The 17,283-nt window shown below is 48.2% G+C and overlaps 2 protein-coding genes across 2 annotated transcripts; both read right to left on the bottom strand.

Moving 5' to 3' along the window:
- Window positions 1–471: 471 nt before the first annotated feature.
- LOC121166795 (ribonuclease P protein subunit p21) lies at window positions 472–1,641 on the bottom strand. Its single transcript, XM_040996081.1, has 5 exons — window positions 1,533–1,641; window positions 1,352–1,452; window positions 1,189–1,271; window positions 749–874; window positions 472–609 (listed from the first exon to the last, which is right to left on the bottom strand). The coding sequence occupies exons 1-5, from the start codon at window positions 1,587–1,589 to the stop codon at window positions 512–514; spliced, it is 465 nt and encodes a 154-aa protein (XP_040852015.1). The 5' UTR covers window positions 1,590–1,641; the 3' UTR covers window positions 472–511.
- Window positions 1,642–3,111: 1,470 nt separating this feature from the next.
- Window positions 3,112–17,205, bottom strand: LOC121166791 (E3 ubiquitin-protein ligase TRIM39-like). Its single transcript, XM_040996078.1, has 7 exons — window positions 16,702–17,205; window positions 14,920–15,379; window positions 12,720–12,815; window positions 6,994–7,224; window positions 5,893–5,915; window positions 5,227–5,342; window positions 3,112–4,465 (listed from the first exon to the last, which is right to left on the bottom strand). The coding sequence occupies exons 2-7, from the start codon at window positions 15,373–15,375 to the stop codon at window positions 3,918–3,920; spliced, it is 1,470 nt and encodes a 489-aa protein (XP_040852012.1). The 5' UTR covers window positions 15,376–15,379; window positions 16,702–17,205; the 3' UTR covers window positions 3,112–3,917.
- Between the last annotated feature and the right edge of the window lie 78 nt (window positions 17,206–17,283).

Below are 17,283 nucleotides of genomic sequence, written 5' to 3'. Positions count from 1 at the left end.
CCATTAGTCATGCATTTCATGTTCACTATGCTAAAGGACCTGTTTGGCCAGAGAAGGCTGCTTCAGGCAATCCTGGCCAATAATGCAAAGGGGCAAAAAGTGAGATCTAGAATAAAACTGCCCAGAACTGAATTCTAGCCCTGACACCTCATAGCCAAGTTTCCTTGTTCAGTTAATGTTTCCTACCCTGACTTTCTTGAACAAGTGATTTGCATTTTCTAGATTTTATTGTATTCTGGAAAATAATTTCTCAAATGGTTACAGTAAATGAGATAAAAGCAAAGAACCTAGGAAATAAATATCTGGCCCAAATCTAAACCACAACACTAACTGCTGTGGCCATTTGGAGAATGGATCAGCAAATAGAAGATCTTTTTCTCTTTCCTTCTGTCATCTGCCTTTCAAAAAAAATAAATCTTTTAAAAAGAAAGGAAACGGTTATTGCACAGCACAGGATCACACAAAGCAAAACAGAGTTAAATGTATTTACTTGGGCTTCAGGGGTAACGCATCACTGGGGCCTGGAGCTCTGGGTCTGCGCTGCCTCCTCCGGCAGCGGGGCCGGAATGGAGTTGGCCGTGTCTGGCAGAGGCTGTGCAGGTTTGGGATCTGAGGAGAGCGGCAGGCAGCATCAGTTCCTGTGGCTCCTGACACCCAGCAGAGCCCACCCAAGTGTCCCCTGCAGTCCTCCAACTGCCACCCCCACCTCCTCCTGGCTGCCCCCATTTTCTTCACTACCTCCCCCTACCTGCTTGGTTCCCCAGCTGCGCCTCAGGCCGGTCTCCCCAGAGCACGTGCCTGGGATCGTTGAGGAACCGCTGGCTGCGCTGGCATGTCAGGCAGGTCTGCACTGTCCAGCGCTGCCCCTTGCGGCCTGGGATGCCAGTGGCAGGAAGGAGTAGAGAGCTTGCATTAGCAGAGACCAAGGTCTCAAGGCGACAAACACCTCACCCTTGCCGGGAATCTCCTTGTCTATCAGGAATCTCACCACCACCACCGCAGGTTAGCATCCTGCTTTCGGGCTGCTACACTGTTTTAACTGTTTCCACCTTCAATCTCATCAGACTGTCATTCCCCTAAGTCTAGCACCTGACAGATTTTGGAAAACAACTTCTTGGGTGAACAAGTGGCAGTGGAGCGTACGCTACGACGCTCGGGAGAGGCCGCCATCCTGCAGGGAGTACTCACGTCTCTGGCGCTGCGTGCAGGTGAGGCCCGGGACGAGCAGGGAAGAGCAGCCGCGACACAGGGTCCTCTTCACCGAGGGGTCCCTGGGGGCAGAGGGGAAGGCGGGTCCCTACGCCTGCCTGGCCTCCCCGTCCCACACCCGCCGCCGCCCGCCCCGTCTCACCGCCGCAGGACCAGCCGTTTCGCGATGGTCCGCTCCGTGTGGCAGTAAAACCTCGCCAGCGCCTGGTTCTCCGGGTCCTGCGCGAGCACACAGTGGGCGGCCTGGGGACGGCGGGGAGGGGTCACTGCCAGCCCGAAGGCACCGGGACCGCTTCCCTCTGCACGTCCTAGCCCGGACTCACCTGGTAAAGGAAGTTAAGCCTCTGAAAGGCCTCGCGGTCCTTCACTGGCCCCGCCATCCACACAGCGCCCGGCGTCTCCGGCTGGGACAGCCTCCGGCTCCGCCCACCGCGCACGCGTAAGGCATTCTGGGAAATGTAGTCCCGGGTCGGGACAATCCACCCACTGCCGCCTCTCAAAATCTTGTATAAAACCCTTTACCCTGCTCTCCAATCCTTCCATGAACCTATGAGCAGGTTTGGTGTCTTAAATGCAGATTGCGGAAGTTGTGTGTGAGATATGTCCAGCTAGACCTTCCGCATCAGTCTCCGAAGCTAAAGGATGGGGCGGCCGTGTGTGTTGACAAAACTAAGTGCCCCTCGGGCTTGTGGAAGGGGCAAAACCCGTGGGGTGCTGCGGAGGAAATGCCTCTCGCCCCTCAGAAAACAGTTTACTCACTTTTCCATCTACTCAGGGAGCACTTTGTGGGGGCTACCCACCCACACAGTGAGTCATGCACTAAGTCATCCTCATTTGTTTCCCATTACTAGTTTTGCCACATAACAGACACCTGTCAGTAGCATCCCCTGCTCCTGAAACTACACCCCAGCCCACGCCCTGACCTCTTTCCATCTTCCATTTGTTCTGCCTTCCTGTTTACTTCTGATTCAAGGAGCCACTGGTTCTTGAGGACACAAGTCCAGAAGTGGCCAACCCTAGGGGCAGTGCATGCATGAGCTCTGGGAGGTGGGAAGGTTTTCTCTCTCTGGGACCCCTCGTGGCAGGCAGCAGAGAACCAGTCTCTAGCTCAGAGGAGAGAAATCAGCTGATGCATGAGCGGGGTTGTTTCAGGGTCCTCAGATCCAGGTTAACACCCATGCAGACCATGATCACACACAGAGGGAAAGCTGGGGAACATGTCTCCAGAGCTTGGTGGTTCTCACGCATGGGTGTGAGGCCACTGCCAAAGCACCACATGACACAGGGATCGCTTCAGTGGATCCTTTGTTCCATATAATTTTTTTTTTTAAACCAACCAAAGTATCTTGCCACAAAGAACCATAGTCAAGGCACAAAGGTAAGAGGAGGAGTGCGGACGTGGTCCTGCTGAGGTGGTAGGAAGAACAAATGCCCTTGGAGAGCTGCAGTTGCTTGTCCTGGTCTTCTTTGGAGATCAACACACAAGCAGCAGGTCACCCGAGATGCTGGAGTTTGGCTTGGCATGCAGTGCTGACCCTTTTTTATGCACCCTACCGGTTGTTTAGTTTGGCCTAACATTAAAAATGACTTTAACATTCTCTGAAAAGGGGAAATGGTGAAGGGTGAAAAGATGATGGTGACAAACAAGCCAAAGCCTGCCTCGTATGAACAGCAACACCAGACCAGGCCAGATGCACAAAGGCTGAAGGAGGTCACTTTTCTGGCCCTTTCTTACTCACACACACACACACACATACCACCCTCCTTTACCCTGTCCTCAGGGTGAGAGACTCCGCTACCTTGCACACTGCCTGCTGCCATTTTTGATCCCCCTTCTCTGATGCCTGACTTGCTCCTTGCCCTGTCCCCTTGGGGAAAACTGGGAAAGGGTAGATGTGTCTCACCAGCTCTTCCAACCTGCTTCTGGGGAGCAGCAGGGGGAGTGACTTCTTGGAGCCAAGCCACCCCACCACGAGGGAGCCAGCAAGCAGCCCGCTCTGCTGGCAGGTGAGGTGGGGATCTGGGGCCTCCTGTCTTTTCATCTGCCCTTTTCCCCTACATTTCTAGTTTTTTGGCCATTCTTCTTCATAATCACAAACCCACCCTGGGATCAGAAGGTGAAGAAATCCTCTACCCTTTCATTTGTCTCTAGGACTTTTCATGCCTTCTGTCCTGACCTTCATTTTACTATTCTTCGCCCTTGAAACAACTCAATTTTCAGATGTGTGACAGCAGCTGTCACTCATCTTCTCTTCAATCTAGAGGTGCACAGACCTGTCACCTTCCTCAGGAAACAAAACTATCCTGGGTTGAAGCGCCCCCTGGAGGATATTGTGGTGTTTTGGCTTCTTTCTCCAGTTTAAGTTGGCGCCTCCCCTGGACTTTTTTTTTTTTTTTTTAAAGTAAAAGACCCTCCTTCCTTGCCAAGCCATTCCTGTGCAACAGAAAACCTGGTAGACTCCCGGGGGGACACGAGCCCCTGGGAACCAGCTCCCCATCTTAACAGTTAGGAGGGACGCACAGCTGTGCTTTCACTGCAGCCCATTCATATCCACTCCTGCCCACAAACCATCAAGGAAACCAGAGTTTCTCTGAGATGATTCCCGACTAACAACCAGGCTGACATGAAGCCACTCCTGCAGGCCATGGGAAGGAAGGCCTGTATTCTGGACCCTGCCTTATCCCAATTTTTCCTATGTCCCACCCGGTCACTCCCAATCCGTTGGAGGCCTGATGGTGAGTGGTGCAGCATTCTTCCGACCGGCCCGGATACCTGGATAGAAGAGTGGCCAGAGTTTCTCTGTGAAAGTGTCAGTGAAGGTGTAGATATGAGAGCGGTCTGTGACGTTATAAAAAGACAGCGTGCCAGCCTCATAGTCTAGGAATATGCCCACCCGCTTGGGTTTCACTTTGATATGCAACGGGGTGAATGGGGTGGTGGTGGCTGCATATTTGTCCCCATTCCACAGCCGTACCCGCCAGTAGCCAGTCTCAGGGAGTGGAGTCAGCTCGCCCTTCCGGCTCACGGAGTCCCGGCACACGCCCACTGCCCAGTGGGTCTTGTCGCCCACCTCCACCTCCCAGTAGTGTCGACCTGAGGTGAAACCTTCAGTAGCCAGGACACAGGGGTAGAAGGTGAAGCGCCGTGGCGTATCTGGGAGGTCCCGGAGTCTTGTCTCCACGAACTTGACACTCTTACGATCTTCAGAGAGGACTAGGTTAGGATGAGCAGTCTCGGGGTCCAGGGTTACATCCGCTGGCGGGAGAAGCCAGAGTGGGGAGCTAGATGAGGATGGGAATAGCTAAAGTTCCCTGCCTCACTGTCCCCACCTACCCTCAGAGAGCCTGGTCCCTGAAGGGTTAACCCTCAGACCACAGTGGCACCCAAGGGAAGGGATGAGCCTTCTCATCCTAACCCTCAGATAAAGGAATAATGACCTCTGACCCTGCAGGGACAGGCAGTCTAGGTTCCCACCCTTCCTATCTCTCTCTGACATCATCATTTAGTTCATAGCAAAGAGAAGTGCAAGGCATGGTCTGTGGGCCAGAGAGCAAAGTGTTAGGGATACCGAGCAAGACAGCACTGGGGTCCAGCCACAGGATGATCCTGTGTGTATTTTCTAGGAACTGTCCTGATTTATGACCATTTTCCCTGCATAAATATTAATGACACTTCTGTTGATGCTTAACTTTGTCCTAATTTAGACAGAGTAAATTATATGGTGACCCTACCTAATAGCTTGGGTAAACCTATATTTAACCTTTCTGGGTTCCTATTTAGAAAAGTATGGATCTAAGAACAGGTGATACATTAGGCTTCTTCTCATTTTGAGTTCTGTGACTCAGGGTGACCTTGAAAATTGAGCGAAAGTGTGTTTTGGTGTGGTGTGGGGTGTGGTGCGGTGTGGTGTGTGTGTCAAGAGAGGTGGGGTAACTGAAGCCCACATAAGTTAGAATCTGAAGATTTTGTTCTCTGTGGTATTTCCCTCTGCTAATTTCCTTTTGGGAAGAACTCACCTATTAGTTGTTTAAGGATTTTCCTTAGGGCAAAATACTGTCGGGGAAAATTGCTGAAGTTCTTTTCCAGCTCTATAGATACTGATGTCACCTCCATGGTCTTCACCTTCTCACATCTAGGAGGGATGGGAGATCAAGGGTAAGGTTAGGCCAAGCTGAAGCCAATTACCTGTCCAGATGCTGTCATCTTTAGGAAGAAATTAAAACTCTATGTCCTCCCATTTTCTCCCTCCTCCCTGAAGACAAGTGCTTCCTTCCACCAAATTACAGAAAGCCACCACTTCCCAGGATAGGTACTTGACAAGACCAGCAGTGGGTATGGAGAGGGGTGTAGCATATTTCAGATCAATGGGAAAGTGCCTGTCCTACCAATCCAATCCCTTCCTCCTGCCATCTTGTTGGGACACACTTTTACCAACAGGCACAAGGAACTGGTTCTATAGTATCACCTGTTTTACTGAGAAGTCCTGATGTTCAAAGGGGAAAATGTAAGGGGGATTATTGGTTCTGATGATTTTGTTCTCATGCTGGTTTCTTGATGCAAGTGACCTCCCACATCCTACCAGACTGCATGGCTTTCCCTTCCTGACTCCCCCGACTCCGTGCAGGACCCTCAGTCTATAAGCCAAGCCCTAACTCACTCAAAGAGACATAAGGATCACTTACTTTTCCAGGGTACTTTTGACATCCTAGAGGGAAGGAGAAAAGAAAGCAATATTGGTTCTGGTGCTCAGGGGTGCTGAAGGCTACAGGTTTTCCCTTCTCCCAAGAGCTCCAGATCCAGCAAGGAGACACAGAACAAGCTGAGGGTTACAATGCAAGGGGAGCTCCAGAGGTAGTGGACGGTGCCCCCCAACCCGATCCCCCTTTTCAACTTTCGGTCATCATGAAGCTTGATATTTGGAATCACTTCCAAAAGGTTTCTTAAGTGTTTATCTTTGCTCCTCAGGAACACAAGGAGCTCCCTGTAAGGGACAGGGACTGTGTCTGCTGTTTACTCTGTCTCCCAAGTGCCGGCCACAGATCTGTCTAAGGTTCTTGGGTCACATGATTCAGACTGGCAGGTTAAAACAAACCACTGCTTCCTGATGTGGTCTGACACCTCCTTGCCAGTACTGGCTAACGAACATTAGTAACTGTGTGCCAATCCTCATTTGAGAATACCTGGGGTCCAGGAGACAAAGACGACAAATCTCTGCCCCTTAAAGATTTTCCAGTTTAATGTGGAAAGCAGGAGACACATACATGAAAGGACATAGGAATAAATACTGAGCAACATAACACGCAAATAAATGAAGTTTTCAGGATTCAATTGCTGGTAATCTGATCCTTAAGATGTATGTTCCCTATAGCCTTCCTAGTGTCATTCATCTGTTTAAGAGAACAAGACCACCCTCAAATATTTCAGAGGCATCATTCATATATCAAAGCAATGTATTATTCACACATAACTTCACGTGTTATTTAAGCTGTTTCTATTCTTTTTTAGCTCTAGGAAATTCAAAATGCAAGTCTTAAAAAAAATGACTTCCCACCCTCTGGGCACAAATGAAGTACATAATTATTGACAGGACATAATATGGTTGGAAAGGGATGGAAGAAATCAGAAGACTTCCTGTAGGCAAGGATCCTTCTGGGTGTATCTGGAAGGAAGGCCTGGAGCCTAGGGGAGCTGAGCACCACAGCGACCACCCCAGGCTCACACACTGGCTGTGCGAAGCTAGACCGTGCAGGATCTGAGGGGCTACGCAGGGGCAACTGTCGAACCTTAAGCATCTCGAAGCCCGACTGTAAGCACTTGCCCTCCACCTCTGCAGCTAGGTGGGCGAGGTCCCGGCGCCTGTCCCCGAGGTGAGCTGCGTTTTCTCGCAGTCGCTGTAGGATGTCCTGTTCCTCCTCCTCCAGCCGTGAGAACAACATCTGCTGCTCCTCATCCAGCCGCCTGTGAAGCTCTTCAAACTCCCGCAGGATCTGCTGCCGGCGACTCTCCACTAGTCTCTAAGGAGACAGGGAAGACGGCACATCAGCATAGCCGGCGGGGCAGAGGAAGGCTCCTGGTCCACCACGTGTGCATGTCAACAGACTTCAATGTCACTGACATTTGCTCACAGGATAACACTCATCCTCTTTAGGAGAACTTCCTGCTGTAAAAAATGGCAGTATCTCTGTCACTACCACAGAAAAGCTTGATAGTAAAGATGGGGGAGTATAAGAAAAAAAAAAATCAACATGTAAAACTATTTTTATTTTCTTCATTAACTTCTAAAGCAGTTATGCTTTTATGTCTTAATAAAATATACTCATGTAATAAGTACTCGGTGTGATGTCACCTACCATTATGGCATCATTACAGACATTTCTGTTATTCCTGATATCTGGGTTCTAGTCAATGCAATCTGTTGAGAAAAGGGAAGTACAGACACTAGAAAGCTAACCTGTCACCATTTGTATATTACAAGGCACATAAGGGTTAAAAATCAGAGAATCAATCATAAGAATAGAATCAGTAAGTTTAATGACTTGTTATGAAACGTATGTGGATTTTGGGGCTAAACAGATTAAATAGTTTCAAGTCACTTCAGAGAATGTGTCCTGGAACAAGCTGCGAAAGTTTGCTAGTGAATTAGTCGCCTGAAGTCTGAATCAGACTTCTGGCACATATACCTATGGCATTCCTGAAATTTGATACTGTACTCTAACATTGGCCACTGCACTTTGTAAGGATTATTAGCCCTCTCTCTCTCTTCTGTGTGGGCACCCATGGAACAAACTCCAAGACTCATGTGACTGATGAGGATACACCAACCAGAGAGTGAAGCAAAGTGAGAAACAATATTGGGCCGGTGGAAAGAGGAAGAGACCAGAGCCTGGAAGGCCATGCTGGGGGTGAAAGGAGAACAGAGATGAAAGCCAGGGTGGGCTGGACAAGCCTGGAATTCAGGGCCTTCAGCCTAGCTCCCTACAGGGGTTGACAAATGCTGTGAGGTTCCAGGGCTATTTGCTGCTTTCCTTTCCACTGCTACCTTCTCAGGTGCAACACTTACAATAGAATTTATATTGACTTTTGTTTTGAAGAAAAATATTGCCTTAGGTCATACATGTGTGAGCATGTGAGAATTTACGGGTGACATGGGTAGAAGTATGGGATTTGGGCACAGTGTGGTAGCCCAGTGGCTAAAATCCTCGCCTTGCACACGTCGGAATCCCATATGGGTGTTGGTTCCTATCCAGCTCCCTGCTTGTGGCCTGGGAAAGTGGTCGAGAATGGCCAAACACCGATGTGCAAGACCCAGAAGCAGCTCCTGGCTTTGGATCATCTCAGCACCAGCCGTTGCGGCCACTTGGGGAGTGAATCAGCATGTGGAAGATCGTCCTCTCTGTATATCTGACTTTCCAATAAGAATAAGTCAATCTTAAAAAGAGGGAGAGTCAGAGCACCCATCTGCTGGTTCACTCTCAAAACGTAACAGCCAGGCCAAGCCAGAAGTCAGGGTCTCCCACCAGAGTATTAGGAAGCCATGTATTATCACCTGCTCCTTCCCAGAAACATCGGCAGAAAGCTAACCAGCCACTCTGCTATGGGATGTTCCAGCAAGCAACCAAACCCGTAGCATCACAAGGCCTGCATGGTGTGTGCGTGTGGGGGGAAGGCACTTCCGGCAAGGATGCTAGCACCCCTCCGGTGTATGAGGCAACCATGCACTTGTCCTGCACCATTGGCCATTGTTCTGCAATGGAAACCTTTTCTGTGTTGAAAAAAAAGGGGCCTGGTTTGAACGTCATTTTTATATGTAAACACAGGCTAATTCTTTCATGGTTTTAGTGTACTGGAGTTTTTTTTTTTTAAGAATTATTTTTATTGCAAAGTCAGATATACAGAGAGGAGGAGAGAGAGGAAGATCTTCCGTCCTATGATTCACTCCCCAAGTGGCCCTAACAGCCAGAGCTGAGACAGTCCGAAGCCAGGAGCGCAGAGCCTCCTCCAGGTCTCCCATGCAGGTGCAGAGTCCCAAGGCTTTGGTCTGTCCTTGGCTGCTTTCCAGACCACAAACAGGGAGCTGGATGGGAAGTGGAGTTGCTGGAATCAGAACTAGTGCCCATATGGGATCCCAGCATGTTCAAGGCGAGAACGTTAGCCACTAGGCTACTGTGCCAGGTCCAGTGTATTGAAGTTTTATTTGGAAATGGCCCCTAAATAAAACTCAGTAAAATAAGAATGTTATTGCTTTTGTAAGAACTTTACAAAACATTACTATTTTGAAACGTCAAGACACCCACAGCTTGGCTACTTGAGGATCTGGTCACACTGTGACCAGATGGGATAGTAGGCAGTTTTTAGTCCCTGGTGAAATTATTTCTCAAAATGTACTTTCTGAGAGCACTTTCTCCCCTTGAGGGAGAACAAAGGGGCAGAATTAACATATCAATTAGCCATCTCAGAGTTGTAAAAAAGCAAGAAGTGACCTAACTAATCTCATCTCTAGGTCACTGTCAAAGAGATAGTGGCTCAGTGGGAAGAGGAAATTAACCAGTCCCACCCTTTGGGGTTTGATTTGAAACCAGATGCCACTGTGAAGGATTTTGTCCTTTGAGTAACTCCCCTGAGATGGTGCATAAAAGACACCATTAACTTCTTTCCTTCCTCCTTTTTCCTAAATAAATCATACTTTGCAAACTAGAGTTTGCATGAAAATTCTTCTTTTGTGTGAGATAAGAAATGAGGTTGCTGCCACATTTTCGCATTACGCATCCTGCAACAACACTACCTCACCTGTCCAGATATGTTTATTACATTGATGATGTCAAAAACAGGTTCAAGTATATACCTATACTATAGGATTTCCTGGGGTGGTCACATCCCAAATATTTATAATCTAGATTTTATTGTCAGTTATTTTTACACTGTGGAACACTATACTAGAACTTGGCAGTCTCTTCAAAATTATGCAGAAAGGTTATTTATGTATAATTTTAATTGCAGCAGTTAATAACAATCTTATGTTTTTTTTTTTAAATAAATTTAAGGTATTGGGTGCCCAGTGTGGTGGATTAGTGGCTAAAGTCCGATTTGCAGTCACTTCGGGAGTGAATCATCGGACGGAAGATTTTCCTCTCTCTCTCCTCCTCCTCTCTGTATATCTGACTTTGCAATAAAAATAAATAAATCTTAAAAAAAATTTTGACCTGATGTGGTATCCTAGTGACTAAAGTGTCTTGCATGCGCTGGGATTCAATATGGGTGTTGGTTTGTATCCTGGTGGTCTCATGTCCCATCTTGCTTCTTGCTTGTGGCCTGGGAAAGCAGGACAGCCCCAACCCTCGGGACCCTGCACCCATATGGGAGACCCGGAAGAGGCTCTGGGCTGCTGGTTTTGGATTAGCTCAGCTCCAGCCACTGTGGCTGCTTGAGGAGTAAATCAGCAGATGGACGATCTTCCTCTCTGACTTTGCAATAAAAATAAACTTAAAAAAATTTAGTATGTTCATTTATTTTTAAGATGTACTTACTTTTATGTGAAAGGCAGATTTACAGAGAGGGAGAAATCTTCCATCCATTAGTTCACTTCCCAAATGGCTGAAATGGCCAGAGCTGAGCTGCTTCTGCTTCTACCATGTGGGTGCAGGGGCTCCAAAGACAGTGACAAACTTTAGAAAAGAAGTACTGAGGATAACTGCAGGTGGGAGGAGGGAGGAGGCAGAAGAATTTAAATGGTACCAAAGGAATGTGGGTGGTGGTATCAAAGACCACTGAGATGATAATTTGTCATTTGGAAAATGCTAAGGGGCTGTGCAGGGTTGCACTCAGAAAATTTACTTGAGCAACCAGTGTCTTACAGGGGAGCGTCAGCAATAAAATCACCTTCCTCTGCTTCTGGTCCTGAGCTCTGCTAGTGTGCAATCCTAGCACAGAGCAGATGATGGCCTAACGACTTGGGCAGGAGACCCAGATGGAGTTCCTGCCACCAGTCCATCCCCCAGCTCTGGTGAGCATTCGGGGAGTGAGCCAGGGGATGGAAAAGCTCTCTTCCTTCCTCTGTCACTCTTCTAAATAAATTTTAAAAGCTTAAATAGGTTTAAAATAAAAAACACTATAGCTCTTGTTGAAGTATTTATGAGGTATTAAAAGACTTATTTCTGTATCCATCTTTTACCTTTAAGGTGATCAGCAGGAAGAGGACATTTAATGACTGGGAATAAGCTTCTGTTTTATATGTTTTAATTTTCTCAGGAGTCCTCCAAAAGAACAAAGAACTATTTTTAAAGCTCACTTTTATAACCAAATGTCATTTGCTGTAAAACAAAGCAAAGCAAAACAAAACAAAAAAAGCACCCTCATGTTCAGCGATCCCTAAATGTCAAGTCTGAATACTCATCATTTCTTCTGGAACCATTTGATTAGGTCACATTTCTGTCCTATGAACTTAGAGCTGTGCTTTCTGTACAATGTCATTTTCTACTTTCTCCATTGACTTTAAGCTCAAGGAGGGCAAGGACCGCATTTTGTTTATCATGGTTCTGGTGCCAAAGATAGGGTTTGGCCTTTTTCAGGAGCTGAATAAATATTTACCAATTCAACAAGAACCAGTATCCCTGGTTTTGCCACTTATTGGCTGGATGATCTTGGACCAGACAATTATCTAAGTTCCATTTCCTCCTGTGTACTACGGTAATAATACTGACATTATAGGCTATCTAAGTTTGCCCTTTGTCTTGTAGTTTGCTCTTTGTCCCACTTGTCCCAGAGTATGGCCTGTTTAATCTGGGCAACATCCTAAGACCAAGAACCACCCTGTAAGTTTGAAATGTCAAGGACATACAACAAATCAATGCATTGGACTCAATAATAGTTATGCTTTTCCTGTTAACATGGTTACTGAGTGAGCAATGCAACTAAAGAGATGCACAATTATGTAAAAGAAAAAAAAGTTACTTTGAAGGACTAGGAAAGGCTGCAGGGAAAGTGACTATCCTTTCGCCTAGAGATGGTTAGGATCCTATCATGGGGAGACATTCCAAGAAATGAATCAACATCAGGTAACATATTGGACCTCTAGTTACAAGAATGGGGGCCTGATGTTACTGGCGAGTTCTCTTCTGGTTGCTCTTGGGTACTCCCTCCCGCCCGCCGCTTCTCGAACTTTCTAAGATTTCCTCTGCTCAGTCCCTTTACTCCTGTGCCTGCGTTTTTAGCAGGCAGCCTCTTTCCTTGCTTTAAAAAAGAAACAAAATAGAATCAGTGGGCATGAACTATGGACTCCTCAGTTCACCAGGGGCAAGATGCTATCTGCCCTTTATCTCACTCCCTAATATTTAATTCCTGATGAGCAATTTAAGTACAATGTTTAATAAAATTACAGTCAAGCCTTGTAAAATGCTACCAGTTTAAGAGAGCAAGCAGTCTTCTGCCAATGGACCAGACCTTGTGGATTACACACTGTGTGCTCAGTTTCCTTGTAGGCAGATGGCCTGCAGAGCAGCCCACAGGCCTTTACCTTGAGCTGGGCTGGCTTCTTCTCCTCCAAGGATTTGCAGCGGGTAATTTCCTGCAGCTTCTGCTCCAATGGCTCCAGGCACTTCTGCAGCTTTTCCTGAGGGGCAGGGAGGATGAGAGAGAGGGGTAATATTTGCTGTCAGGTACTGTTCAGAGGCTGACTCATTTGTGTTAAACCATGTTTGCCTCCTATCCATGGTCCATCTTGTGATCCAACTCCTTTCTCCTCACTTGTCACTTGGGTGTCACCTTCCTACTGGTCATTCCTCCGGCCACCAACTTTTCTCCATCATCATTCCAGGTCACATTATGTAATTTTCTCCTCGCTGAACTAAGACAGGTTCCACCTGTCACCTTCTGCTTGCTGATATCCTCCTTTAAACCTATCCTCCGCACCCAACTATACCTACAGAGCTAGCAGAAGCTTAATTACTTATACTGTAAATTACATTAAATCTTGTTTCTAATATTTCATTAACATAAGGAAAGTCCTCCAAGCACCAGCATTCCATATGCGTAGCAGTTCATATCCCAGCTGCTCCACTTCTAATTCAGCGCCTTGTTTGCGGCACTAGGTCTTGGGCCCCTGCACCCATACCGGAAACCTAAAAAATGTTCCAGACTCCTGACTTCACAGATCAATCCAGCTGCAGCCATTGTGGCCATTTAGGAAGTGAACCAGTAGATGGAAGACCTCTCTGTCTCTTTTTCTCTTAAAAAGAGAGAGAGAGAGAAAGACAAGTGCTAAGACATTAAAAAAATAAACAACCCGCCCCTCTCTGGTTCCATAGCCAGCACTGTAGATAATCCTCTGCCTGTGGTGCCAGCAGCTCATACAGGTGCTGGTTCCTAGCTCCAGGTGCTCATCCTGATTCAGCTCTCTGCTTATGGCCTAGAAAATCAGCAGAGGATGGTCCAAGGCCTTAGGCTCCTGGCTCCAGTTGTTGTGCCGGTTTTTGAAACCCCCAGATAATCATCAAGTCTGAAGTCGGAGCTGAGGCAAAAAGGTGGTTTATTCAGGTTAGCCTAGGTAACCCAGCGACCTCCCCCAGCCCAGCATGGCTGGGCGGGGGAGGGGCAGCCACAGCAGAGGCTGCAAGGATCCACAAGGAGGACCAAAGAAACGCGAGCCAGAAGCCAAGGGAAAAAGGCCCAGAGCCCAAGCCCCCCAGTTCTTATACATTTCAGGCTATTAATTATACAGTCATGATTTAGTAGGCTTCTATTGGTGGGTTTGAAACAAGCAATTTTCAAAAAGTACAAATCGATGAGCTATTGGGCTGTGAATCTTATCAAACACCAGGTACCTCCTTCCTGAGGAGTGGTCTGCCTACGTGACCTGCCAGGTGTCCTGCCGGGTGTCACGTAGACTATCAGGTCTGAGGTTCACACAGCCCCCAGCCAAGCCATTAAGGCGGAATCACAAAAGGCAGAAAACGCCTAGGTTCTTCACAGTCACTGCAGCCACGTGTGGAGTGAACCAGTGGGTAGAAGATCTCTCTCGGCAACCCTGATTTTTTATTGTGAGAGACAGAAAGATCTTCCATCCACATGTTAAGTCTTTCACGTAAAATAAATAAATCTTAAAAAAAAATTAGTTTCTATTACTCAAACACATATCCTATGTTCCAGCAACAAATTAAACCAGCAGTCACTATCTGAGAAAGAGCTGATGTCACCTAGCCCCAGCCCCAGCCCCAACGGGAAAACCATCAGCATTCTAAACAAGGTGGCAGGACAAAGAAAGCAGACTACTTCTTAGTTTTTCTTAGGCTTACTCTTTTTCCTGAAATTTCATTCATTCATGAAAAACATGATATTCCAAGACCACACGTACCAATATTAATCCACAAGACTCAAATGTGTGGCAAAAATTTGAAAAAAAAAAAAAAAAAGTTTGGGTATCTCTCACCACTGCTTTTCATGTAGAGGACAACTGACCAGACACTGAGACAAAATCCCAAGCTCTCTTCTCTGCTATAAACACAGCTCGCTCTAAGTCCAGCCCATCCCACTTGAGTCTCAGGCCTATAGTTCCAGAACACTGTGTCCTATGTGGGTAGCTCTGAGGCAACCAACAGAAGGACCAGACACAACCTTGCCCTGTGCAGTGTTCAGTTCTCTCTACAGGGAGAGTATCTCACTCTCCTTTGCTTCCCTCCCTTTCCCCCACATATGGGGGGTCAGGTTGAACTGCCCACCTTATACTCCTGGCTGGCATCATTCAGCGGCACAACGGTGTGGGCCCAGTGCTTGTGGGAGATTGCACATATCAAACATACAGCCTCCTGGTCCTCGTAGCAGAAAAGGCTGAGGGCCTCGTGGTGCTGGGGGCAGAGGCTTTCGTCCCGGATCTTCCGCTTGACCGCCTGGAGCTGCTTGGCAATTTCCACCATGCTTCCGAGCTGCCGGTTGGGCCGGAGGCTGCGGTAGCGAGAGGTTTTCCGACACACAGGACAAGGGAAGTCCCTCTCCAGGTCCTCCCACCAGCGGGTGATGCAAGCCTTGCAGAAGTTGTGTCCACACTCAATGATGACTGGCTCCTTCAGATACTCTAGACACACGGAGCAGCTTGCCTCCACCTGTAAGTTCTCCAGAGCTGCAGCTGTGGAGGCTGCAGAAGTCCCGGCCTCTAACAGACTTGTCTCTGCCATCATTTAACTGGGGGAAGGAAAGTGGACATTCAAAGAAAAGGTTAGCTGAAGGTTTCACTTTTTTTTTTTTTTTAATTCCCGGCCTGGCATTTACTCTCACGCTACACACAGTAACTCCAGTCTTTCATCATCTTCTAAATTCAACCTTCTGTTTCCTCATTTCTAAAACTCCCAGGTGTCAATGTGTTCTTTTCAGAGTCAGATCTTCAGTCACAGCCCAGCCTGCTTCTCCTGATCTAGGTCCATTCTACTTGAACTTTAGTTTTCAGACCAAAGTATCCTACTTGCACACATTTTTTTTTTCCTAACAGACGAGAGAGGAGTGAAAAGTGGCATAAAATTCAAAGTCTTAATTAAGATTTCTGAAATGATGTGTAGAGGTTCATGTCACAGAGAAGTTTTTCATTACAGTATGCTGGAGCCCAAGCCCGATTCTCTGCAACAGTCTCGCTTGGTGATCAATTCAGTCAGTCAGGCGAAGGCAGTGACCGCTCTTCAAGACAATGTGACAAGCCTACAGGACACGGACTCTCTGCTTGACATGTCTTACTCATCCCACTGCTAGCTGTATGGATTTGGAATCTGCGCCTCCTCCGAGACATATGTTACTGAGCCTAGGCCGGTAGTTTCTTGAAAGCTGACAAGTCTGAATTCACCAAAGACTGAAGTCCTTCAAAATAGCTAATGACTGCTAATTCCTTGGACAAACGCTATCTCCAATGATTAGGTTTCTGAAGTGGTTGAGAATTAAGAGGAAACAAATGAGGCAATCAAGCGACACCTGAGAAGACCTGGAAATGCATAGGAGATTTATAAAACAAAAGCTGGCCTTCCACCCCATCCTTACAACATCAACACTTTTCACTTCATAATCCCCTCTACATTTCCCCAGCCCTAGCCCCCGGGAATTTAACAAGACACATCCGGTAGGCCTAGGTGTTAGGAAAGGACAGCCAGGTTAGCAAGGATCTTTCTGGTGTCAGTTTTTGACACAAAGTATCTGATTTGCAGCAAGGGCTGGTAACTTATTTGCATCTGAATTTCTACCCTCCACAGGGGAGAAAAGTGAAATCAGATGGGACTTTCTCTTGCCTGTGGGAATGCAATGATTGACTAGCACCCCTGCTCCCTTCCCCAGTCTTGCAGAAAGGAAGCCTCCTCCTCACCTGTGATGAGTGGCATTGTATGCACAGTGAGGGACCAGTATGATTCCACACGGGCCAAGAAGTGATGGGGAAGAAAGAAGGGCAAAGCGGGTGGGGAGAGATGGAGCGACCTGGAGCTATAGCGGCAGGAAGGCCTGGGTTGCCTCAGAGTATCCTTCCTCACCCTCCATTCCACGTGTCTCCGTACAAGGACAAACTTCAGGGACGGCCTCCAGTCACGGCTATCATTTGGCGACCCTCTCCCGAGCGACGTCCCAAACTCGGTGCCCCCCGCGTCTCCATCTTCTCCCGCCAGATCTGGGGCAGGGTTGTTGGAGAGGAGGATGAGGAAACGTGATGGTGGGCGCGGGGTTGGGAGGCACGCGTGTCCAGGTGAGTCAGAGCCGTTACGTGCAGGTGGGATGCCTGCCGCTCTGACGCAGCCGAGACCCGTCGAGATGCGGCCAGGAGTTTCCACCCGGGAAAGCGAGAAGCAGCAAGGATTAGGGGGAACCGCGGGGTAGCCAAGCAACGCCGGACGCGCTGACGTCGCCGGGGCGGCAAAACGTCCGCCCGGGCCCGAGGCGGGCGGAGGCAGCGGTGGTTACGTGCGGGGGGCCGGTGACGCAGTCGCGGGGCGCGGGGACGCGGCGTGCAGAGCTGACCGGCGGGGACAGGCCCCCGGCCCCGGCCCTGGCGCAGCGGCGGAGGGGCGGCACCTACCTTCCCGGCTGCGGGGTCCGGGAGAGCGCGGCTAGGAGCCGCC

This window comes from Ochotona curzoniae, unplaced genomic scaffold (genome assembly GCF_017591425.1).
Source record: "Ochotona curzoniae isolate NIBS_2020 unplaced genomic scaffold, NIBS_Ocur_1.0 patch23, whole genome shotgun sequence".
Taxonomy (NCBI): Eukaryota; Metazoa; Chordata; class Mammalia; order Lagomorpha; family Ochotonidae; genus Ochotona; species Ochotona curzoniae.
This window is presented reverse-complemented; position numbering and strand designations above follow the sequence as displayed.